The 26401-nt window shown below is 34.6% G+C and overlaps 1 protein-coding gene across 6 annotated transcripts in view; it reads right to left on the bottom strand.

Annotated features, from left to right (window-relative positions):
• Positions 1-26401, bottom strand: part of SENP6 (SUMO1/sentrin specific peptidase 6) — a 110479-nt gene that overhangs the window by 60221 nt on the left and 23857 nt on the right. For 5 of the 6 annotated variants that reach the window (XM_008578979.1, XM_008578976.1, XM_008578980.1 and 2 more), the window contains 4 exons: positions 18035-18180; positions 17066-17170; positions 11945-11965; positions 1724-1794 (listed from right to left, as the gene is read on the bottom strand). In XM_008578979.1, coding sequence (XP_008577201.1) covers positions 1724-1794; positions 11945-11965; positions 17066-17170; positions 18035-18060 — 223 coding nt within the window. In that variant the 5' untranslated portion in view covers positions 18061-18180. The remainder of the gene's footprint in view (positions 1-1723; positions 1795-11944; positions 11966-17065; positions 17171-18034; positions 18181-26401) is intronic. The other variant, XM_008578977.1, reaches the window with a different exon arrangement.

The raw sequence follows: 26401 nt of genomic DNA, 5'->3' as shown, positions 1-26401 counted from the left end.
CCCAAATTGAGAGGCATTATTTGAAGCAACTGACTAGCAGTCTTCAATATTGTCAAGGAAACTAAGAAAACATGACAACTAAATGCAATGTGGGATTCCAGACTGGATCCTGGAACAGAGAAAGGACATTAGTGAAAAACCGGTGAAATGTGAATAAGATCTATAGCTTAGTTAAGAATCTTATACCAATGTCAATTTCTTAGTTTTGATAAATGCACTATGATTAGAGAGATGTTAACATTAGGGAAAGCTGGGTGAAGGGTGAACAGGCACTTCTCTGTACTGCTTTTGTAACTTTTCTGTAAGTCTAAAATTATTTCAGTTAAAAGTTAACAAAAAGATTGTTCTTATCTACTGAATGAATGCTGTGAATAAACTTTAAAAATTATTTGTAACAAGCCTGGCTGATTGGCATCTAAAACCATATTAAGGGTCCAAATTACTTAACCTCTCTGAAATGGATTTGTAAAGTGGAAGTAATAACACTTGTTGTACAGTTCTTCTCTGATAATTAGACATAACTTTCTTTGTGACTAAGCAAAAAAAGAGTAAAGCACAGTGGTTAAGATGATGGGATTTAGCATCAAACAGACCTGGGTTCCAATACCAGCTCTGCCATTTGCTAGCTCTGTATCCTTGAGCAAGTTATGTATTCCCTCCGTGTCTCAGTTTCCTCCTCTGTACAAAATGCAGGTAAAAGATGAATTTAGCTTATAGGGATCTTGGATAGGGAGCTAGAATAAAAGTAAATAGTGAATGTAAAGCATTTGACTCAGCATCTAGTACAGAGTAAGAGTTAAATAAAGATTTAAGGTATAACAGAATGAATGTTGCAGAGGGTTGTCACTATTACTAAACTTAAAACTCAGTGAGCATAATCTACGCATTGCAAAGTATAATAATTCACATTTGTAATAATTGTAAGTTATTTAAAAAGGATGAAACTAAGTTTGGAATATTCTCTTTATAAAATAGAGACATGCTAAATACATGTGCAAAAGATTTTTCACCCAAAATAGAAAAAGAATGTGGGTGTTTTAAAAAACAAACTCTTAGCTATCAGGAAAACCTATTGTTTAAAAACATTAGATTTTAGAACTAAGAGCCACCAGAGCTATTTAAATAAGCAAAGGCCTGGGACAAACAACATGGACACACATTTAGAATCACTATTGTAGATGACGACAATCGATTTGATGGTGAAATATTTTTCATAAATGTTATTTGCATTAATATAATGCCAGTATATTTTAAAAATTGCTTCAATACAAATACAAATTTCTACTCACATTGGTTTTCCAACATCTACTATTAATACAGTTGTATCAGGTATGTTCTCTTTTTGAGTAGTTCTCTAATACACTCTAAATTTTAGGATCAAAACCATTAAATAAAGATAATTACATAATATAACATTATAGCATAGTTCAATATAAAACACAATTTCAAAGCTATAGCTCACCTATAATTAATATTTGGATTTTAACATAACTAAAACGCGAATATAATCACAGATTTCAAACAGTAATCACCTGACTGTGCAACCATTCCCTGATGATATTAGGACACAGTTAAATTCTCTTATCAGTTATAAAAAATGGTTTCCTACATATTTCAACCACACCTAGGAATATTCTAAAGCCAGTGCTATATCCCTACTTGTACCTTTCATACAACAACTTAAAAACCCTTCACAGGTTTACAAATAAAACCACACACTTACCAACACCTTGGGGCCGACTTAACCTTACAGGATTAGTTTCCATTTTTTGGACATGAGGTGGGTATTCTTTCCTAGAAAAGGAAATGTATAGTTTTATTCTAACAGAAAATGTAGTATTCAAAAAGAAAAAGTTAAGGGAATACTTACAATATGTTTAATAAAAGAAAACCATAGCTTCTATATTAAAAAAGTGATACTATAAAATAAAACTATATTACATGAACATACTAAAGCTTAATACATTATAAGATCCCTAACAGCAGTGACTATTTTACATAAATTGTCAATCTATCAGAGCCCACAATAGGCAGACTATTGAATAAATATTTAATAAATAAAGCCAAATTATTGTCCTTTCAAAGTAGTCACTTTGGAAAGCCATATATATTTATTCCTCAAATGCACAAACTTTTAGAATTTTCCTTTTGGAACTGCTTTCTTAATCAATTTATAAAAATCAATTAAAAATCTCATAATCCTTTATAGCCACACATATTTTTGAATAAAGAATTACTCAACGCTCAATTTGCCTAATTTTGCTGTGTTTTTTAGTTGTTTAAAATCAATCAATAAATAAATGTTGAATAAGATATTGGTCTCAAGGACAATTCCAAAATCACTACAAAAAATGTTATGTACAAAACCAGCAATCATGGAACAAGTATTTCAGTCTTGTAATATGTCCACATTATTGTAGGGGATGTACATACACTTGTTTTAGAATATTAAATTACTTATCAGACTCCACATATAATCAATTTCAAGGATTTTAAACATAAGCCAAGTAACTAAGGGTCCTAAATACTATATCTGTACAAGTCTAAATATATACTGATTTTGAGAAAATGCAAAAATCCCATAGCTAATTATGAGATAAAAGCATTATATAAGGAAAATCTCAAGAAGTGCAAAAAACTAGGGAGCTACAATAGCTAGACATTTTCCCAACCTAAATAAAAGCCTCTAAAAATATTCCCATTTTATTTAACCAGCAAATTAAAAATAAAAGAGGCTATTCTATTTATTTGTAAATCTATTCACACTAGTGATCAGTATTTTCTATTCACTACAGAGTAATGCAATCAGTTTAATTAAACAAAAAGCTCAAAGGAATTTTCTTGCAAGGATTTCATACTCTTACATTTTGGAAGTCAAAGCACTTAAATTGGAAACAAAAAAAGAAAATAAGTGGTGACAGTAGTGTACTTGTAACAGCAGTTAGCAAATATCAAGCATCATGCGCCAGGTACTGTTCTAAGCATTCTGTACCTATTTAATTCTTTAATCCTCACAATAACCTTATAAGGTATACACTATTATTGGCACTTTAAAGATGAGGGAACTGAGGTATAATGAGATTAATTAACTTGCCCGTGGTCACACAATTATTGAATGGCAATGCTAGAATTTGGATCCTTGTAAATCTCATAAATACTGATGAGCAGAGCAATATCTGGTACAAATGAGCAATTTCCACTCTGCCAGAATTTTAAGATCTGTGAGGATATGAGTTATAAAGATGAGAATCTGACTTAGATGTAGTCAGTAGTAGTAATAGTCCTATAAGAAAGAAGGTAGGTTTTCGACTCCTAACTACTCTACATTAGGATTAAAATAAAATGCATGTTTTTATAATCCATATACTTTCACACTAAAGAGGATATAACACAGTCTTATCTTTAAATTGAGTAACTGATCTTAAGTCCCTACTTTTTATAACTCTACACTTTGGAAAAGCAAAAATGCCAACTTTAGCTGGCTGGTTAGCACAGTTGGTTAGAGTGCAGTGTTAAAAATACCAAGGTCAAGGGTTCAGACCCCCATACTGGCCAGCCACCAAAAAAAAAAAAAAAAGGGCAACTTTAAAATGCAAGACAGGCAATGAATCTGAAGCAAAATATGATACTATTACAGTAAACTCTCTAGTAATTCTGAGTATATCGTATATTTTTAAAATAGTGGACTACACAATCAGTAGATATTTTGAAATTAAGACTATAAACAAAGAAAATCATCTGACAGTTACAAAGTGTCAAAAAGTCTGGAAATACAGACGTTTTTCTCAGTTTGAACTTGCTTAATTACTTATTCTGGTGTATGCTAAAAGCACAGGTTTATTCAGCAAAAATAACTGACATACATCATCTGAGAAAATAAATCATAATGCATGTGCAGAGATTAACAAAAATGCTGCATTTATGTACTGTGTTCTTTGCAATTTGACAGCACTGAATCATGCATTGCTAATGAGGGAGAACACACTGAATACATAATGTAATATCCATGATCTTATCGTGTATTGTAATATATTTCCCTATATTTCCCGAATTTACAGCCACCCTATTTTCAATATTTGGTACATGTTTCCTATACAAATAGGACAAATTAAATTGTTTTCTAAAAATTATAAAAAATGGCAGAAATAAAGCATACCTGAAGTTCAACATGAGAATATTAAATTTCAAGATGAAAGTGGTATTTGATAAAAGAATTCAAATAATTTTTCCAGCCATAAACTTTTCCTTAAAATTTAGTTTTAAAAAACTTTTGCTAGATGAGCTAAAATAAAAATATGTTAATTTCTTGATTTGAGGGTCCCATCACTCTTGCAGGTACAAATTTCACATTCCAAAATGGTATGAAGTTCAAGCCTAGGAGATCTAATTTCTAACTGGATATTTCTTTTCCGTCCCAAACCACATAGTGGCAGAGAAGCTTCCTTATCATTTGCCATCTGCCTGTGCGGGTGGGTATAGATTAATGCTCGTGAGGGTTTGTGTTTTGTGTAGAAGTTTTAGATCCCACTTTATTAACCCAAGACATTACAAGCTGCATAAATGAATTGGAGAGGCTTTATTTCTCTATACAGAATTGTTTAAATAATATCAAAAGCTGTTCACTGAAGGGTAGACGGGCCTCAGTTGTGAAACTTTTTTTTTAGTAAGCAAAATTAATTCCCTTATATCTCCCACTCTAATGTGTACTCCTTTACATCACCATTGCACATGTCCAAAAAAAAAAAATCAAACTACACTCCAGACTTTATTTGGATTTTACCAGCTATTCCACTAATATCTTTTTTGTTCCAGGTTCCAGTCCAGGATCCACTGCATTAAGTCATCATGTCTCCTTACTCTCCTCAGTGTTTCTCAGTTAATTGTATTCTCATCACCTTGACACTTTGGAAGAGAACTGAGCAGGTATTTTATATACCTCCCAATCTAGGTCTCTGATGTTTTCTCATTAGACTGAGGTTGTGGGTTTGGGGGAAGGCTATCATAGAAGTGAAGTGCCTTTATCACATCACATCAGGGGATTCATGACATTAACATGACTTATCTCTGGCGTTGTTAACCTTGATTTCTTGCTTAAGGTAGTGTTTGCCAGGTTTCTCCATTCTAAAGTTACTATTTTCTCTTTCCATAAACTACTTGGAAGTTAAATCAGTAGATCCAGCCCACACTCAAAAAAAGTGGGATTAATTAATCTCTGCTTCCTGAAGAGGGGTGTATATACATATACAGGGTACTTCAAAAAGTCTGTGGAAAAACAGAATTAAAAGATAATACAAATTTTTTCATGAACTTTCTGAAGGCCCCCCATATTTGGAATTCTTCTGTAAAAAACATTGCATCCCAGTTCATTTTATGCAGCTTAGAAAATCTTATTAGCAAATCCAGCATTTGTATCGAATGTGTTTATTTCAAGACTGCTAGGATAGCTCAATAAATAAATCATTTATGTATTCATTTCTATCAGTACAACTCATGGATATTTATTTTATATTTAGGGTTACAATCCAATTATTACAGTTTTGGCCACTGGCTCTTACAGTTGGCTCCAATGCCTCTCTTTGGTGTGACTCCATCCTTTTGTTTTTCACTGTGGTAAAATACACATAACACAAAATTTATGGAATAAATTTGGAATGCTTTACTAATTTGTTTGTCACCCATACTAATTATCTCTGTATCACTCCAATTTTAGTATATGTGCTGCTGAAGCTAGCACCCTTTTGGGTTATTTATTTTTTTTCCTGGCACCAAAAAATACTCATTTTGTGCTTTAACTAACATGTCCCCAGAATCAGGTATTTCTCTATGATCCTTTTAATTGAGGTGGTAGAAACCAGAATCTGAGCACTGCTGTTTTTCAATTTTCCTTTTGCCTTTTTTTAATCATAGGTCTTTTTATTAATCTTTCCATTGTTATAACTGATGTTAAAAGATGTAAATTTCTATAAAATAAATGTATTCATTTTACAGTTAAAATCCATTATTCCAAACTTATTTTTTTAACTGATGAATCAGTTTAATTTTCAAAGAGATATATTAAAATCCCCCACAACTGTGTTGTAACCAAGAACTTCCTGCATTTTAAATATTTTAGGGGAGCTTTATACATTTACTTGTTATACTCTTATAAATGTTCCAATTATAAAATGTGCTCTTTATCCTGTCTAGTGCTTATAACCTATAATTCCACCTTACATTATTAAAATTCCACTGGTACTGTTTCATTTCTCTTGTGGCTCTAAACATACCTTTTAAATTATTATTTAGTCTGATTCCTGTATACGATGCAGTATAATTTTGTTTAACCCAACCTGATTACATTCTAACAGATAATATATTAAGTACATTCAACCTGATTACATTATAACAGCTGACAGACTTCATGTTTTCCTTTCATCTTATTTTATTGTTTTTATATTTGTACTTTTTATTTCTTTTTGTTTCATCTTTTCTCCTATTTTGATACAAGTTACTATTGTTTGTACAACTTACTATTCATTTGTTTCCCCCCCTAGGTAATTTAACAAATGAATCGTTACCTTCCCTCTCTTAACCATTGTTATACTTGCCTATTTCTGTTATAACATGTTATCAACTTTCTATTTCCTCAAGCGAGTTATGCTGTACCCCAAATGGGATGAGACTTTCAAAATCCTTTTATTTTCCCACCCTAACTGTCCTAATCCTTCTCCTCAAAAAAAGACCCCTCCAAAAAAAGGGCCTTTGTTCTCCCACCTTAACCCACCCAACCAGTCCCCCGCAAAAGATTGCTTTTACTCCTGCCTTTCTACCTCCCAAATTCCTAGATTTTGCTGAGATAGCTTTAAATACTTGTAGACTATTACTGATTTCCTTTGCAGCACATCTGTATCTAAGATGTGGAAAACGTTTAGTCTTAACTGAATTGCCACTGACAAGCTTTTTATTGTGCAAAGTCATAAATCATATACGAAAGACTGTGTTTAGAAGTCTCAATGATTTCTCAGGTAATGCTTCTCGACCTAAAATGCTCCAGAAGCTTCTATTGTATTAATATAAAATCCAAACTCTTCAGATCATCTTACAAAGGCTTTTATGATCTAAGTCCCAGCTGATCTCTCCAAACCAATCTCATAACACTCTCCCCTTTGTTCTCTAAACTCCAGCCATAATGGCCCTTTTTTATTGTTCTTTGAGCATACCAAACTTATTCCTGTATTCACAATGTAGCACCACCTCTTTCCTATCTGGAAAAACCATTCTTATGATCATGGGACAGCTGACTCCTTCTCATTCAGTCCTTGGTTAAATGTTAGCTTCATGGAATAGTTTCCCTAACATGCAATCTAAAGAAACCATATTGTCACTCTATCATATTATCCAATTATACTTCTCTACACAGAATTTATTATTTCTTGCTTTACTTATTCTTTATTAGTCTTTGCCCCACCAGAATGTAAACTACAGGAATGCAAGGATCTTGTCTACTTTGTTCATCACTGTATCCTTATGTCTAGAACATAGTAGGCACTCAATAAATACTTGGAATGAATAAAAGTGTATTCCTAAAAGGCAGTATGTAATCACAAGTATATTTGATGGATCGAGCAACTGTACAAACACTCTGTACAAGGACGGTAATACTGTCAAAACTGAACCATTGGCCATCATGCAGAGCCATCACATAGAAATTTAAAATATTGTGTCAGCCAATGAACAGATGACATAATTCAGGCGTCTGTAAGGCTCTAGACTTGTTTTTATTTACTGACTGGACAGGCTGGCTGGAAACAGACTATACCTGGACTCTCTAGTCTGTTTACTGTCTTACTACATAGTCTTTTCCTAGTGTTTCCATGTTCAATTACTATTTTCTTTACAGTAGGTTTTATTATGTGGCGAGACAAGTCATTCTTCTCTTCCTCCATTTGTTCTTCTTTAAAAAAAAAAAAGTCTCTTGCTCTTCTCAAATATTTACTCTGCTAAGTTAACTTTAGAATCAATTGGTCAAACTTCTCAAAATGACAACAAACTCACTGAGATTTTGACTAAAATTACATTAAATTCACTTCATTTTAAGGAGCACCAGCACCAAATAACATGAAGTCTTACCAACTAGGAACATAATATATGTCTCAGATTATGTTCTTTAAGATACATTTATAAGGGATTAGACATTACTAATTTTATTACTACGTACTTAATTTTAGTTGATACTGAGAATGAGATTTTGGTCTTTCCAATATATACTTCAACTGAGTAGAGGTGATGAGAGGTGAAATTGATTAAGGTGAAATTATTATTAGTCTTGCAGCTAGCCTATCATCCTGCTCTATTATTATTATTTCTAAGGTTTCAGATACTCTTATAATTCCACAAAAAGACAGTATCATCTAAATTTTATTTTATTTTCAAATACCTCAAGACAGCAATTTACATTGCTATTGTGACCTGGTTCCATCTCTGTGCCAAACGATTTAGCAGTACTTACCAAAAAAGCATTAAAAGCATTTGCAACCTAGCCCAAAGAATCCTTTTCCAGTTAGAGATGCAGTTGGAGATTTATATACAAAGTTGTTCATCAACGCGTTATACATAAGAGTGCAAAAAAACCAGAAATAGGCTCATGGTAAGTAAATTATGTATATATGCAGGACAAGATATTATGCAATCATTAAAAATTAGTTTTCAGAAGCCAACATAATGACACAGAAAAATGCTCAGGACATACAGTTAAGTGAAAATCCAGAATGCACAGCTGTACTTTCATTATGAGTCTACCTGTGTTAAGTATATTAAAAAATGCATGGGAAAAAAGATTAGAGAGAAATGTATCAAAATCCTAACGATGTAATTTTCTATTTTGAGAGCTTTTAAAAAATTATAAAATCTCTAACTACACTTATCTTTGTAAAGGCACCCTGTAAGCAGACATTTCTAGTATTTCATATATGTTTTCACCTTCGCACCTTTTCGCTGTTTCAAAATTCTGTACAATATACACATGCTTCTTACAATAAAAAATAATAAATATTAATAAAACAATTTTTTAATTCAAAAATCACTACATGCTTCAATTTTTTAATGGGTCAATAGATTCTTTATCCACAGAGAGGCGGGGGGGAAGGTCAAAATCAGATTAAATTTTAGGTTGCTGGTGCTATCATAAACACTGTATTTACAACCCAGCTGTCCGTGAGTCAGAATGGAATATGAGTCATTCCAGTGGTCAAAGTCACGCACAACACGGAGAATTGGCAGCAAATTTTCTTTTAAGTTTGCAAGCTCTAGATCTTGATATTGTTATTCACTTATTTCAGCTGGGTTTTTAAGCATAAAACATACCTCAATATGCTCAGAATATAGTACAAGTGGAAAAAAATCTGGAAGAGATTAACTTTCTACAACCACCTAGCTTTTGTTTATTAGATAAACCATTCTCCTATTAATAAATGATTTAGGGCCAAGCCCGTGGCGCACTCGGGAGAGTGCGGCGCTGGGAGCGCAGCAGCGCTTCCACCGCGGGTTCAGATCTCATATAGGGATGACCAGTGCACTCACAGCGCTCACTGGCTGAGCACGGTGCGGCCAGTCTCAAAAAGGACAAAAAAAAAAAGATTTATTTCAGAGATTATAGTCCCTTATGTGGTAAGAAATAAAGATAAAAGATCTATTACTCTTCAAAGATCAGAAAAAAGATGTAGTTTACTGTTCACAAGAGGGAGGAAAAATCTTATGTGGAAAAAAAGTACTAAGTAAAATCTGGTAACACAGAAGTTCTCATTTTATCTCTGATAAAGATAAACACAAAATAATTTTAGGTAAGGATCCAAAAGATTATGGGCTAAATTCAATCTAACAGTAACCAAGTTACTGATAAAGCACTCAGGTATATTTGTTATATACCTGAGACTTTTATAAACAGTTGCTGCTTCACATCTGGTTTCCAAGGTTTTTAGAGTCCCTGGAGATAATGTTAGTATGAAGGACTAAAAGAAGTTCAATACCTATTACAACTAATGTCTAGAAATTTCAAACTTCTTACAGTGTATAAGTCAGCTTTAAATAATTATCCCCTTTGTTCCTCACAAAACTCCTTTAAGATTGGGCAAATATTACTATTCCCTCTTTATAGCAAGTAACGTGCCTAATGGTTAGGCTGATCACTTAACTGTAGATCTTCTGACTTCTAGCCCAGTACTGTTCCAACAAGAAGTAAACTCCCAAGAGGGTAGAGATTTCTGTCTGCTCCTAGAAGAGTGCCTGGCACATACAGGCTTTTAAATATTTGCTGAATGTTATCAATGAATATATTCCCACTACAAAAATATGCATAAGAAGCTAAAACAGTAGAAAAGAATCAGTGTAAACCCTCCAAGGCTATTGTGAAAAAGAGAATAATCTAAGATCTATCATCCTAGTAATTACTCATATAACAGTACCTATATTTAAATTACTATACTATTCAAGAAAGAATGTTTATTTGGATAAAATAAGAGTGTGTTTTGTAGTTGTGATTGTATAAAGAGTTATTTAACGTATATTTTTAGCAATTTTCTTAAAAACATTTTACTAATGGTCATATTAAAAAAAGTGGTCACCCATGAGTTAAAAACCAAAAAGATATAAAATGACTCATCTATATCTCACAAGAAGTAATGATTTACTAAAAAAGAAAAACTAACACAATGGAAAAATACTTTTTCTTTCCCTGGAAATAGGTAGTAAGATATATATGTACAACCCATTCATTTAAAACATGTAAGACCTGTGAAGTGTTTCAGAATTATAAAATATGCCTAAATCTTTTGCTGGAAGAATCATTTTTAAGTTTGTATTTCATAAAGTTGCTGTTCATGAGATAAGGTGGAATTATATGCATTTTATAAAATATTTCAGGTTGTTCTCTTTACCATCTGTACACCTTTAAACAAAATTATAGAGTTGAAATTACAGAATTATAGAATGTCCTTTTCTTTTGACACTCAACAATTACATGAAAGTATTGCTTTAATACAAGGGCTCTTAACCTGTTTTTGGATGGGGGGGTTTCACAAAAGACGCTTGAGAATCTTGTGAAAGAAAAAAAAAAGACAAGCACAAACAACTTTCCACACATATCACTGGAGAAAGAAGCTACTCTTATGGACACTGGCTTTTGAACAATTACAATCATTTCACAATTCAAAGAAATGTGTGTTAAAAACTTTGTCATGTCATTGATATTACTCAGATTTCTACTAAAAGATTATGTGTCCCGCCAGTGTTCCCACAAAGGAATACATAGTGACAGAATAGAAGGTTGGGGGCCGAGCCCGCGGCGCACTTGGGAAAGTGCAGTGCTGGGAGCGCAGCAGCGCTCCTGCCACGGGTTCGGATCCTATATAGGGATGACCGGTGCGCTCACCATGTTCACTGGCTGAGCGTGGTGCAGCCGGTCTCAAAAAGGACAAAAAAAAAAAAAAAGAATAGAAGGTTGGTCACAAACTGCTGTTACAAATTTTGGGATCAGAATAGTATACATTTGATGTGTCAAGTTTTAACTCCAAGTTTAAGGTGTTCTAATTCCATTTCTCCTCCCCACAGTTTACTAAAGCATAAAAACAGGAGTACTACCACTAAAATATAACAAGAAAGACTTTGATGATGTAACTGAAAACTGTACTAATAATGCATTGAAATACTTTATTTTTAAGGAAAAGTAGACAAACATCAGCATAAATACATAATAACCATTCACAGAAAAATGTGTATTGAGAATGATGCTGAAACACCACCCACATAAGCCAAATATCATGTTGCACTATTAATACATTTCCTTTTATTAAAATAATAAGCTTTAAAGATGAACTGTAGTTCAACAGATATTTTTTCAAAGCACATAAATAATCTGATTACTATGTATACCCATATACCCATGATCTAATTTTATCAATATCAAGCTTACCTTTCTTTTCGGTCCAGATTGCTTAAAACATAAAAAAGAAAAAAAATGTAAGAGGCAAGACCTCGTTGTTGATATATCATTGTAGTTATAGTAACTGTAGTCAATAAGGCAAAACTATATGTGATCTATTTGTTTTAAACACATTTATGAATTATATACTATATTTTGAATCCTGTCTAAATTGTTTTTTAATTTTTTGTCAATATACAAAATAATTTAACCAATCTTTTATATATTTAAAAGGAAGAAGATAGATATTAAAAATACATAAAAAGTTCTTGAAAGGGCTTTAACTATCAAACATTTGAGGATAAACGTTATTTTAGAATTCAGTAGTCTGCCCTTATCCTTAGGGAATATATTCCAAAACCCTCAGTGATGCCCCAAACCACAGATAGTACAGAACCCTATACACTGGGATGAAGCATTGGTGAGACCATTCCATAAACAAGATGGCTGTCACCCATGCTTTCTCATTATGAACATGGGCAGATAATTTTGGTTTTTGTTTTCAAGAGCACATGGGTTCTTTGCAGTGTACGCTACACCTGGCTTTATCATATGCCATGCAGCATTGCCACGTAGTACCAGAGTTAATCTGATAATGTTATACTCACAGTTAATTTTTCCATGTTTCATGCCCTAGTGCCTCCTTTGTACTTTTATGAGTTAGTATGTACTTCCCTTGCCTGAACATTATTCTCAGTCTCTGAAAAATTCAATGATAATACCACAGCAAAACTTTAGGAACAACTTCAGTATCTACTAGTAGGGGAATGGGTAAATTATTTTCAGACAGTGGTTCACCATGGGTAACTGAAAGCAAAACCCTGGACAAGGAGGGACTACTATAGTTATGTAAATAATCTTCAAAGAACAATAACATTTCCTGAAAGTTCCAAAATTTTAGTGGTTCCAATCCTATTATCAGGTATGATTATTTGCTTTTGAGTAAGAAAAAATTTTTTATAAAAGATTGAATCTTTTGCACAAAAGTCTTAGATTAAATATACTATATGATTTGAGATATAAGGAAAGGCCTGGGATTTAAAATCATGGCCCAGTATCACAAGTCCAATGTATAAAAAGTTCAACTCTTCTCCACAGTTCATGGAAACTTCAAAAAGTTACCAATGTCAATGACTTAAGACTAAAACTATATAAGCCCTCAATTTAGAATAAAACAAGACATAAATAAAAAAGATATCAATAAAACTTTTTTACATAAACAAAAAGAAACATATTTCTTAAAAACTTTTCAACAGTAAGGAAAAGAATCATTATAAACTTATGTTAATACTATATTTGAAATTTTACCCTTGCTACAGAAAAAGAAAATAATTTGTATAAAATTAATCTGTGTTAGCTAAATGACAAAAAAATAAGTAAATATTATCACATCCCTATTAAAAGTAAGTGAAGCAAAATATAAATATAAAAGTTTAAATACAGTGTATCCTAATCCTGGGTATTTATTTCTTCTTTTTTTGCTGGCCAGTACAGGAATTGAACCCTGGACCTTGGTGTTATCAGCAGCAAGTTCTAACCAATTGAGCTAACTGGCCAGCTCTGTGTATTTATTTCTTTTAGAGCTGTATTTCCAGTAAAAGTAAAACAAAAACCAAAGTTAGGCATTAGTAACTAATCCAGCTATTTCCAGCTCTACCCTGAAGTCCCCAAGAAGTGAGAAGGGTTTAGTACTCTCATTTTTAGTTCTCTTGTTTTGTTTTTTAAACTCACCTGTACAGAGGAAAGGAAAGAGGTAGAATACAGAACAGAGGTAGAAGATACATGTTTGATGCTTCCCAATAAATCAAAGGAGTTGGGGGAGGGGCGGGGGCAGGGGAGATAAACACACACGCTCATTTTTTTATCCTTGAGAAAAATACATTTATTATGATATCTAATTAATAATTCATAGCATTCTCTAAGAATCTTCAATATGTGTTTACTATCAAGTCCTGCCCTAGCTTACATATTCTAAAAAATGCTTTTAAAAAAGTGAGGAAAGCTCATTATTAGTAATGTAGGACTCTGTAAAGATGTCAACTTAAATTCTTGTTGGGTTACTTCATACAAAATGAAAAGAAAAAATTACCTTGAACTAGTGCTAAACTAGGGGTCTCAAAAATTTAAAAAAAGGAAGGGAGGGGGAAAAGAGACTGATTAATTCTGGTATCAATTTAGACCTGATTTAGGACTTCAAAAAATTCTTCCAAAATGGTGCTTTTCATTAATAATTAAATCTCGCTCATTCCAGAAGCCTGTTTTTCCATTTATGGATTAAATATGCTTTTGTACAGATTTATTTCCTCCTATGGTCCTTAAAAGTCTTTCGCCTATCCTTAATAAAAAGCTTAAAAAAAGGGCCGGCCCGGTGGCGCACTCGGTAGAGTGCAGCACTTGGGACACCGCGGTCCCACTGACGGTTTGGATCCCATATAGAGACCGGTCCGCTCACTGGTTGAGCGTGGTTTGGGCGTGACACCGAGGGTTGCGATCCCGTTGCCGGTCGTGGTATGGGCGCAACACCAAGGGTTGCTATCCCGTTACCGGTCACGAAAAAAGACAAAAACGAAAAAAAAAAAAAAAAAGCTTAAAAAAAAAAAGTAAATAAAACATAAATCCATAAAGTGTGCTGTTTCAGCAAGTGTGATTAAAGTTAGGGATGGGGTGACACAGTTATATAGGTTTTTTAATTTCTGCATTTTATTTTTTCCATACTAATACTATCCTCCTCTATCACTATTAGTGTACAACCTATCTTTTAAAATATGAATTAAATTCACATTTGAAATAGCAATAATAGATTAGAATCTTAATTATCTCTCAAAGACTAGCTAATCTGATGTGATATTTTAACAATGTGCACTCATTCCTTTTAGATAATAAGGTGTGATGCACTTGTTCTCATCTTACTTAAGAACTACAAATTACTCAGAATACAGGTCTAATTTACTTGAAAGACAAGCTATACCACTCACTCCCAGCAGAATACTCTGTGCAAATTACCAATCTAGTGGCATTTCTTTTAATTTCAAATTAAAACTTCAGAAAATAAAAAAATTTAGGAGAAGCTGTAAAAAACCCAGTGTGTTCACTCTTACCTGAGGCCTAACAATAGTGCAACTGCTTTATAGCAACTATCTTAGATAAAGTCTTTCCTTGCACCTTTGAAGATGTGGTTCCTACTGTATGAGTGTCCTCTTCTACCTGGTACACTCAAAACCTCCTTTGATACTTCCTCCGTGAATTCTTCTCTGCTCCCCTCTCTATAATTACTACCTATACTTTGTATATCTCTACTACTGCACTTACCATGTAATCATTTGTTTACTTGTCTTTCTGTCTTCTACCCTAATCAAACTTGAGCTTAAAGGGCAGAGACTGTCATAATCATCTTTGAATACTTTACACCTCATCTATGCCTTGTACGTAGCATAATATCACTCAATGTTTTTGAAGAAAATTTTAAAAATCTCAATGACTTGTCTTTGAACTTCAAAATCTTTTTAATGATAGTCATGCTACAGTGGGAATAAGAAATGTTTATTCTCATACAGAATAAAGAAAAGACAAACATAAGTAGGATCTGTCCTGCTGACTTGACTTTCTACAGTTTTCTTTTCTGCCCCTAATCATTCTGGTCAAATATTTCCACTCGGGATTATTTCTTTAAATACAAATCAATTCAGGTTGTTGTTGTTGTTGTCGTCTAAGAAACAATATTTTACTAGTAAAAACTAGTTCTTATTAACTGAATCCAATCTTTTATGAAACAAAACACAACCTAATTTCCATACTGTAATCAGTTTTTTAACATTACCAGTGGGCAAGTGAGGGATGAAGAAGGTCACTGTGCAAATAATTCCAAACTAATAAATAACTTAAAAGTAATCATAATTTAATAATTTCAGTTGTAAAATATATGACTTAACTTGATTATAAATTTTAAATAAGTATTTTAATTCAGAAGACATTTTTAGAATATCAAGTAGACATCTTTATCAGCAATGGTTTCTACTAGTATGATCAGTGTGTGAGAAAGAGTATGTCTCTGCTTCTCTAATTACTCTCCTTTTATTATATTTTCTCATGTTGTACCAAATGTAGGTCAGGCAGCTTGATTTGTGTACCTTGCAATAGGGCAAGAAAATTTCTAGTATGTGTAGTAATTTCTCTGTCTTTTTAGTTAAATTTCTCAAATATCTTATGTAAAAACTATGATAAAATAACATACTTAAGCAAAAGAAGGATTTTTTAATCATAACCAAGGAAGATTTAAGGTTTTTAAGTTAAAAATCTATGTTGTAGCAAATCTATGTAAATAGCAAATATATAGCAAGGATTCCTAAGGTTCAGGACACATTTTCTGAATGAGTAGTAGTCTAGATTGACATTTTTAAAAAATGAAGACCAGCATCTAAAATGTACACCAAATCTTTATATTTTACTAGTTATAAAAAACTATTTACAATGCAATAAATAGATTATTTATTTAACTGTTAGAGTTTGAGAATTTGAGTCAATTGAAAGGGATATAATATTCCAAAAAGGGTTCTGAAAAACCTCAAAAGCATTTAAAATACCAAGCTTTCCCCAACTGCTACTTTCATTATTTCAAGGTTTAAGCAATAGTTTTAAGATCAATGAGAATTCTAAATCTAACTAAAACTACTAAAAATCAAAATTTCCTTTAATATTTAAACTAAAAATGAGATTTGTTTTGATACTATGAAATCTTACAAACCTTACAGAGAGGTAAATAACTGTAGTTTTACTCTTCAGAGCTAAACTACCAACTGAAGATACATCTCAGTCGAATGTTGTAAGGTCAATGTTGTAAATCAGCTTAATTTAAATATCTTCTCAAATCTACTGAATTGTAATGCAATAGAATGGTTCTTATTTCAAAATTCTCTATTTACAGAATGTGGTAAATCCAATAGCAGATATAAAATAATAAAATTCCACATTATGAATTATTTCAGAGATCTCTTGAACACACAGTGAAAACACTAAAGTTCCACAAAACAAAAAAAACAGGTTTAAAAAAAAAGTCAAAACCTCCTATTAGAGAAGATGGTATGTATACACTAAGCAAAGAATCAGAATCCTTACCTTTGGGCAGCTGTTTTTACTACTGGTATCTGTGCATGAGCATGATGAAAACGTCTACCATGAACTACAGTTCCAGAACATAATGATGCATTTTGTGTATTTTCACTGCAGATTCAAAAAACAAAAAACAATTTGAACAAGGAAAAATTACATACACATTTATAAAATAAATCCTTTAAAATCTAAGCACACACAAAAAACCTTTACCACAAAGAAAAAAAAATTTATAGATAAACCCAAAATGTCCACATTAAATTGTCCGTTAGTTTCCCACTTCCTGAATTTGTCTTTCAGAAGTTTCCAATCCAGTTCAAGGTTAAAAAAATAATAATAATGACAAGTACAAAAACACTAGAATAGAAATCATGAGGCCTAAACTCTACTTCTGATTCTGCCACTCACTTTAAAGTTATTTAGCTTTTATGTACCTCAGTGTCTCTCTATAAATTAACACAGTAGCAATAAAAGAGTGATTTTCAACCCCATTTCTGGGTTGTTAATAATAGCCCCAACATATTAGTAACAGTGTTTCACCATGACAACCACTACAAAAGGTGGGTTACATCTGGAAGAGAAGAGAAAAACAAGAAATCCTAAAAAAAAAAAAAAAAAAAAAGCCCCAAAAAAAAAAAAAAAAAAAAAGTCCCTTGTTGAGATAACAAAGATTAGCATCTCCAAAAGGAGACATGACCACCCAGTCTATAGTGCCTTCTACTTCTAATATTATGACTGAGATTCTACTAATTATGTGAAAGCAAACTCGTGGGATCCCAGCCTATTGAAATGTTTATTGCAATATGTTTTATTTAAAACCAAGGAGTCTCACTGCAATCAACCCTACTCCTATTCAAAGCAAAGAATCTAAATCAAAAGAAGTGATAGATTGGGCCTATTGCCCACAAAAGTAATTAGCTTTTGGTGTGAAACCCTTTATCTTTTCTGTAGGAATGTGTGATGAAGCTCCTATACCTCAATTTCTTATTGTTGCTCAACATGTTAAGTCCAATTGGGTTGCCTTTCAAAGATTTAAAACTTTCGGTCTTGTTTCGTCTTATATATGTCTTCAAGATGAAGTCACCAGAACTAGTAGCAACAATTCCAGGTGGATGATTTAACTGTAAAAAAATCCATAAATGTTAAAAATTCAATAAACAAACACCATAATATGATAATCAACTACCTGAAAACCTATTAGGAAAAAAAGGTAGTAAAAATGTACCTATTGGGCTTGGGGAGAAGAATAACAGTGGCATAACCTAAAAGTAGTACTTTCAGAACTGTAGCACTTTCTTCCCTAAAGACAATGCAAATTTGTAGGATTTTCTTTTCATGTAAACCTCTCCAAAACTATTTCAGAAAATGAGGATAAGAGGATCTTAGGATAGCTTCATCCAGAGTAAAAAATAAGTATTTCCCCTGTTTAAATTGCCTCGCTGCTACCTGTAGGACAGTACTGCCAAATATGGCAATATGCTGTCATTTCAACTTGTGCTTTTCTATAAGAACTTTTGCCTTAGTGTTAAAGTTTCTATACAAACACAAAAACTGAGATGATGAATTTATACTTTCAAAGGCGCAAATAATATAAATATACCAATAACAATTACCCTGAGATCACAGTATAAAGGATGCCACCCCCTCCCCAAGCTCTTCTCAACAAAGAAAAGTATCTTTGTTACATTCACTGCACAAGACATTTAAAAGCTATTTTCAGACTCTTTAAGACAAAAAGGTCATCAGTTCTTAGTGATAATTTCCTCAAATTGATGTTTTAAAAATCATTCTTATGTATTTTATTTTTGAAACAATAGTTTAATTTTTTTTTTACTCTTTTACAAGAAAACATGCTCATAAGACAGTAACTTGACTTTTCCCCCATTTTTTTTTTTTTTTTGACCGGTAAGGGGATCGCAACCCTTGGCACGGGGTGGTCCGCACCACGCTCAGCCAGTGTGCGCACCAGCCATCCCTATATAGGATCCGAACCCGCGGCCTCGGCGCTACCAGCACCACACTCTCCTGAGTGAGCCACAGGGCCAGCTCTCTCCCAACTATTTTATAGAAACCCCATATTATGCTCAAAAAAATATCTCCCACAAAAACAGTCCTCTTGAGGAGAGAGTTCATTGTGCCAGCACTGTTCTTGTTTTTTTGGCATATCTCCATTACATAATCCAAAAAGACATATTTTTCACACAATGCTACTTAATCTCTTCCAGGTTGACAGACTATCAGGGACAAGACACCCAGAGAGCTGAGACCAGATTTAAAGCTATTTTCCTGTTGATTCCAGAAGATGCATCTGAGAGGCTGAGAAGCTGAAATGAACTTCAAACAGACTCACATATCTTTGGAGACAAAAAATGGAGTTCTACATCTGCCAAGTACAGAGGGCCTCATAAACACTTCTAAATTTGGATTAGGATTATAGCCTACAAATAAGGGTGAATGAGAACTATTATAGTCCTCAGAGTCTGAAGTCCAGCTTCTAAAACTGAAATCTCAGTTCTCAGCTGGATTAAGGCAGAAGTTCTCAAATTTTAGAGTACACCAGAATTACCTGGACTCTTTCTTAAAACAAACTGCTGTGCCCTACCCTCGCATTTTCTTCTGATTCAGTAGGTCTGGGGCAGGCCTGAGAATGTCCACAACGAGTGAGTCCCCAGGTGACGTTGTGCTGCTGATCAGGGGATCATATTCTGAGAACCATGAGATTAAGGTGACCTGAGATTGGAAGGGCTTCTATTTACTAGCCAGAAGGAAACATACATCCTCTCTGCAGGAAATGATTGTGTATTATCTACCATTCATAACCAGTCTCATAAAGAAATAATGTGATTAAAAACCAAGAGAAACAACTAATAATAAGCCAGAAATAAAGGGTATAAAAATGATGGGGATATTACATTCTTTCATTTCTCTTACTAACAGAATATAATCAGTTCTACATTTGGTGACCTTTTTACACAGAAAAGATAACATTGCTATGATGCTACAGTGGTGGAAAGATAATAAATTAGGGATCAAATAGGCCTGTTGTCTCTTTCTAGCCAGGTAATTTTCCCTGTAATCATGAGGTTATTACACGCATTAACAAAGATTTCATACACAAATTGCCTAGCTCAGGAATGGGCAGATAGGTAGGAACTCAGTTCCTAGTTCCCACTCAATTAGAAACAGATATCTTCAATTAGAAAGCTCATAAATTATATTATCATAAATAATTGGTCGTTAAGCTGCATTCAGCTGAGAAAAATTAGGCCTATGCAGTCACCATGACCCAGGCCCATTCTCTGGTATTTTGAAAAAGTGCCCTAGGTCATTGGTTCTCAAAGTGTGGTATCCAAACCAGCACCATCAGCATCACCTGTGAACACTTTAAAGACGAAAAGTATCAGGCTCCACTCCAGACCTCCTAAATCAGAAAATCTGGGTGTGGGGCCCAGCAACCTGTTTTATGAAACCTTCTAGGTGATTTTGATGTACACTAACATTTGAGAACTACTACCCTAGGTGATTTTGATACACACCCTGTTAAGAATGCCAGAAGCAAAATGTTTCCCTTAAAGACTGATTATATTATTTTATACTTCTACATATAGTTATTACAACAACTAGTATTTTTGGGGTGCTTACTATGAATAGGTATTATGCAAATTATTTTGTATGCAATATCTCACTTAATCCACATATTTTATCATTTTCAGTAGTTCTTCAAACTAGGATCCAGCAACTGCACCTAAAACATCAGGTCAATTACTTGACACCACTGACTGACAGGCAGAATTAATATACTCAAATTTCTTCCTTCAGTTCTTTTTCCTCAACAAAATCTCTCCTTCATATGTCACTTAAGCTTTATAACAACTCTACCCCTATGTTTTAAAGATCACTGAGCTTAAAAAGCAAAGTAACTTGCCCAAACTAGTAAGTGGATTAGAACAAAGAACTCCAAAGCCTATGCTTTCGCATACTACACTACATGAGGAATTTTTATAGTGCTATTTGTACAAATATAAATGTTGATTCTTACAAGAAGAGGCAAAAACAATATTATTCTAGTTAAAGATTCAAAATCATTAGGATATGGACATCTCAAAAATTAAAAGGAACTATACGAAAATTACTTTTATATTAATGTGGAAATTAATCCTTTCTCTTAAGAACTGTTTAAGCCAAAATTATCTATCCCAATACACAAGCATGTAACAGCTAATTCAGTCATATTTCTAATTAAGTCATTACACATTTTTAAAATTTCTTTCTGAAGAAGCATTTGGGCTTAGCTATAAACAACCCAAAACCCATCATCAAAGCAGGAAGATCTATATAAGTCAAATTCTTAAATTTCCCAATTCTGTTGCCTATGGGTTGTTATCAAAAGCTATATACTCTTCAGTCCATAAGACAACCAGCACTTCTAGTTTTGTTAGATAACAGTGTATCTCATAAGAAACATCATTTATTGTATTGTCAGATTCCTTGAGAAAAAGGTTCCTTACTATCTGTTACACTTAGAATGTAGCTCCAAGGAAAAAAAAACCCACTTCATGTGAGAATCATAAGATGAAAATTTGTAAAGATTCTCTTATCAAACGATTACAAAATTACAAGACACAATTCCAGCTGCCAGAAAATTCAGAGAAAACTTGAATTAAAATACAAACATATAAATTATTTTAGACACCTGGCATGTCTAAATCTCTCCTCCTAATTAACAGTTTTTATTTTCCATAATTTTATTTGTGCTCTTAACCTGGTAATCCACATCAAATTACTGGGAGGAAATAAAGTATAAATAAGTAAAAATGGAGCCATTTGTAGGCAATTATCTCACAGATTACAACACTCCTACTGATTAAATCAAGATGATCTATTCAGTATGGAGGTCACTGAAAAATTCAGTAAATCCAACTCACCCCCATCAACCTAAGACAATTTTCCAGGCAATGCAAGCACAGCATCAGGAGAACTACTGTTAATGAAGAGGAATCCATCTGTTCAAAAACAGATCACACAACTAGCAAACCAACTATAAACATGGGCCTCACTGATGTCAGATCTGCAACTATAGACATATCATTATTAGCAATGGAAAATTATTTTTCAAAGGTTCAGTAACAGTGCATTTAATAATAATGACATCTAACTACTTATGGAAGATTGCTAGTGCCATGCACTATGTGAACTACACAGCCTCATATAAATCTCACAACAATCCTATAAAGTGGATAGTTATTAGCAGGCCTAGAATCTGATATTCGATCTGATTAACTACTATAACATACCACCCCCATAAAAGCTATACAGTAGTTCCCTCTTATCTGAGGCTCTGCTTTCTGTGGTTTCAGTTACCCGCAGTCAACCACTGTCTGAAAATAACTTAACCATTCCCCTACTAGTGTATGTTGAAGTTGTTTCTAAAGTTTTGCTATAGTATCATCATTGAACTTTCCAGAGACTGAGAATAATGTTCAGGCAAGGGAAGTACATACTAATTCATAAAAGTGCAGAGGAGGCACCAGGACATAAAACATGGAAGAACAGATTAACTCTGGTACTACGTGGCAATGCTGCAGGGCATATGATAAAGCCAGGTGTAGTGTACACAGCAAAGAACCCATGTGCTCTCAAAAACAAAAACCAAGGGGGCCGGCCTGTGGCTCACTAGGGAGAGTGCGGTGCTGATATACACCAAGGCCCCGGGTTCGGATCCCATATAGGGATGGCCAGTTAGCTCATTGGGTGAGCGTGGTGCTGACAACACCAAATCAAGGGTTGAGATCCCCTTACCGGTCATCTTTTAAAAAAAACAAACAAAAAAACAAAAACCAAAATTATCTGCCCATGTTCATAATGAAAAAGCATGGGTGACAGCCATCTTGTTTATGGAACAGTTTCACCAACGCTTCATCCCAGAATATAGGGTTTTACACTATCTGTGGTTTTGGGCATCCACGGAGGGTCTTGGAACAAATTCCCTAAGAATAAGAGATTACTATGTTTCTCTCAAGTGGATATCAATCTACAGAACATATTTACACAGTATAAACAACAGTACAGGGATCAGCAAACTTTTCCTGTAAAGGGCCAGATAGTAAGTAGTTTAGGTTTTCCTGGTCAAACAGTCTCTGGTTACATCTACTCAACTCGGTCCAAATATTCAAATCTGTTGATGTAGCACAAAAGCAGCTATAGATACTACATAAACAAATGACCATGGGAGTTTTCCAATAAAACGTTCTTTATTGACACAAAAGTGAATTTCATATAATTTTCACATGTCATATTCAAATAGTATTCTTTTTTTTCCCGAGCATTTAAAAATGTAAAAACCACTTGAGCTTATGAACCATAGGTTACAGGCTGGATTTGGCCAGTGAGCCTTAGTTTGCCAACCTCTGCATTATAATACTAATAATTAACAAAAGAGCATAGCCAGTTACTAGAACTTAAGTTTCACAGGAACAAGAAACTTGTCTGTTTTACTTGCTAGCACACTATGAATATGTATTTGTGGCATAAATATTTCATTGAACTGCTACATCTGCAGAACTTATCAATATGTGGTGTCTTCCACCCAAAGTTACCACATATCACACAATCAACTTAAGTAAAAAACAGGCATTCAAAGTTTAACACCCAAGAATTTCAGATAAAAGAATCCATTAAATAGTTAGAAGCATGAGAGTTCCAGTCAAGATGGCAGAACAGACGGTCCCCAGCATCTCTCTCTCCCACAAATCAACCAATTTATGATCATAAAAATGTAACAACAGCTAAGCTGGGGCCACTGGAGCTCAGGGGAAGAGGAGGAGAGACTTATGGACTTCATGAAGGCAGGAGAAACGACGATGAGAAAGAAAAAACTGCTTGGAGAGGTTTGAGCCGTGGCTGCTTTAAGGCTGGAGCTGCTGAGTGGACAGAGCAGGAGCCAGCAGAAGCTGCAGCTGTGCCCTTCAGATGGAGTTGCTTGGAGATGGCAAGGAAGAAGAGGGCCTTGGTGGCCCCCAGGACAGCAAGACCACTAATAGGGTTCCTGTGGACCCACGCAAGAGTGAGGAGCTAGAACAGCTGAAGAAGGGGAGCCATTCAGAGGCCGGTGAGTCATTGCAAGGGACTGGCACAGGGCCAGTCGTATGGGAAGTGTTTGGAGCATGGGCGTTGGGGGAGACAGGCCCACCAGGAGAACACTGGGACACAGCAAGGACAGCTGATCTGCCCCCCCACTCACTATAGGACCACTCAGAGAAGACTGGTCTGGAATGTAGAATTGCATGGGGTGCAGTTTGATGAAAAGACTCAAGCCAAGATCAGAGTTTCTACACAATCCAGGTGCACAGGGTCTCTGGAGAGCCGGAAGTACCTATAAGGTCAACCATTAAACCCTGAGCTGCACAAAAAGCCTTCCCTAGGGAAACAGCAGCAAAGCAGCAATTTAGCTCAACCACACAGCTCAAGTACTGGTTCCCACAGGAAGTTCCCCCATTATAGAACTAAGCAAAGGGCAAAAAATTAGTTCTGGCCCAGGCACACCGCCAGCACCTCAGGGCCCACCCAGGGACCCAAGGCATGGATCCAGGGACCAGACCCCTCCCCCACAGACAGGCACACCACCAGTGCCAATGCATGCCAAAAACATCACCTCCATGTGGTTGGCCCACCACAGCCACCACGATAACCACAGCTGCTGCGAAAGTGGCTAGACACCACAACAACCACTTAGATGGTCCGCCAGCCACTGGAGTGCATTGACACAAGAAGAGTCACCAGCAGAAACCAAAGAAAAAAAGAGTCTTTCTCTCTCCACAAAGCCCATTCCAGAGTGACAGAAGAAGCTTCTGCTCTGTGATAATATTGGGGGACTGGAACACACGTCTCAGCATTGGACAGATCATCTAGGCAACAAATCAACAGAGTACCATTACTCTTTCAGAGGGAGAGAAGTCGTCTAGGGTTATCAGTGGTGGGAGTGGGGAGGGGGATGGGGAGAGATTGGACAAGGGGCATAAAGAATAAGTACAATTTTTAACAATATATACACTAGTAATATTGATTTGATCAACATATGTCAACATTGAACCCCAAAAATATGTATAATCAATTATGATTCAATAAAAAAAAAAGGTCTAGTTAGACTATGCAGACTGGCCTTGTGAAATAATTTACATGTAGACATTTTCCATAGGCTAAATGAATATGGACCTCCAATGTTTTGAAGAAAATACACAAACCACAAATATAAAATATTTCACAAAATATAAAATATAAAATACTTTACAAAAATATTTCATAAAATATAAAATATTTTTATTTATGGTTATGCTTTTGCCAATACAATAGTTCGTAGTTTTATAATGAAATTAACAAGATTTCAGTTTTTCCAATTATTTTTGAGAATATCTGGTTAAAAACTAAAGGGAGAGGGTGGGGTCCCAGCTCCACCCTACTCCAGCATGACCTTGCTATGGGTCAACTATGTCTCCCAAAAGTTCATGTATTGAAAACTTGAGGGGCTGGCGAGTTAGCTAAGCTGGTTAGAGCATGGTGTCATAACACCAAGGTCAAGGGTTCAAATCCCCATACCAGCCAATTGCCAAAAAAAAAAAAAGGAAAAAAAAAAAGTACTTTTGCCAGGCACAATGGTTCGTACCTGTAGTCCCAGCTGCTTCAAAAGTTCAGGCCGGACCATTACTTGAGCCTAGGAGTTCTGGGCTGTAATGCACTATGCCAGCTGGGTGTCTTCACTAAATTCAGCATCGATATGGTAACCTCCGAGAGCAGAGGAACACTGGGTTGCCTGAGGAAGGGTAAACCAGCCACGGTTGGAAAGGGAGCCAGTCAAAACTCCTGTGCACTCTCTGCTCTGTCTGCTTCCACCATCTTGCAATGTGAGACCCCTGGGTCACTGTCGTCACCAACAGATGGACTTTGGACTTCTTAGCCTCAGAAACTTTAAGCAATAAATTCCGTATTTTTTATTAAAAAAAAAACTAAACTCCTGTGCAGATCAGTAGTGAGATCACGCCCACCGCACTCCAGCTTGTGCAACAAAGCAAGACTCCGTCTCTTGAAAAAGTAATTAAATAAAAGAACCTACTCAAATCTTGGTAATCCCTTTTTAGTATATTTCCCCAAAATCCAGAAACCCAATGACTCTAACTAATGACTGAACTACAAGTTATTTTTAATGTTTAAACGTTTGATTACCAGGGTCTGGCCGGTTAGCTCACTCAGTAGAGTGTGGTGCTGATAACACCAAGGTCAAGAGTTTGGATCCCCCTATAAGCCACCAAAAAAAAAAAAAAAAAAAAAAAAAAAAAAAAAAAAAAAAAA

Source organism: Galeopterus variegatus, unplaced genomic scaffold, assembly GCF_000696425.1.
Source record: "Galeopterus variegatus unplaced genomic scaffold, G_variegatus-3.0.2 Scaffold1793, whole genome shotgun sequence".
In the NCBI taxonomy this organism is placed as follows: domain Eukaryota; kingdom Metazoa; phylum Chordata; class Mammalia; order Dermoptera; family Cynocephalidae; genus Galeopterus; species Galeopterus variegatus.
This window is presented reverse-complemented; position numbering and strand designations above follow the sequence as displayed.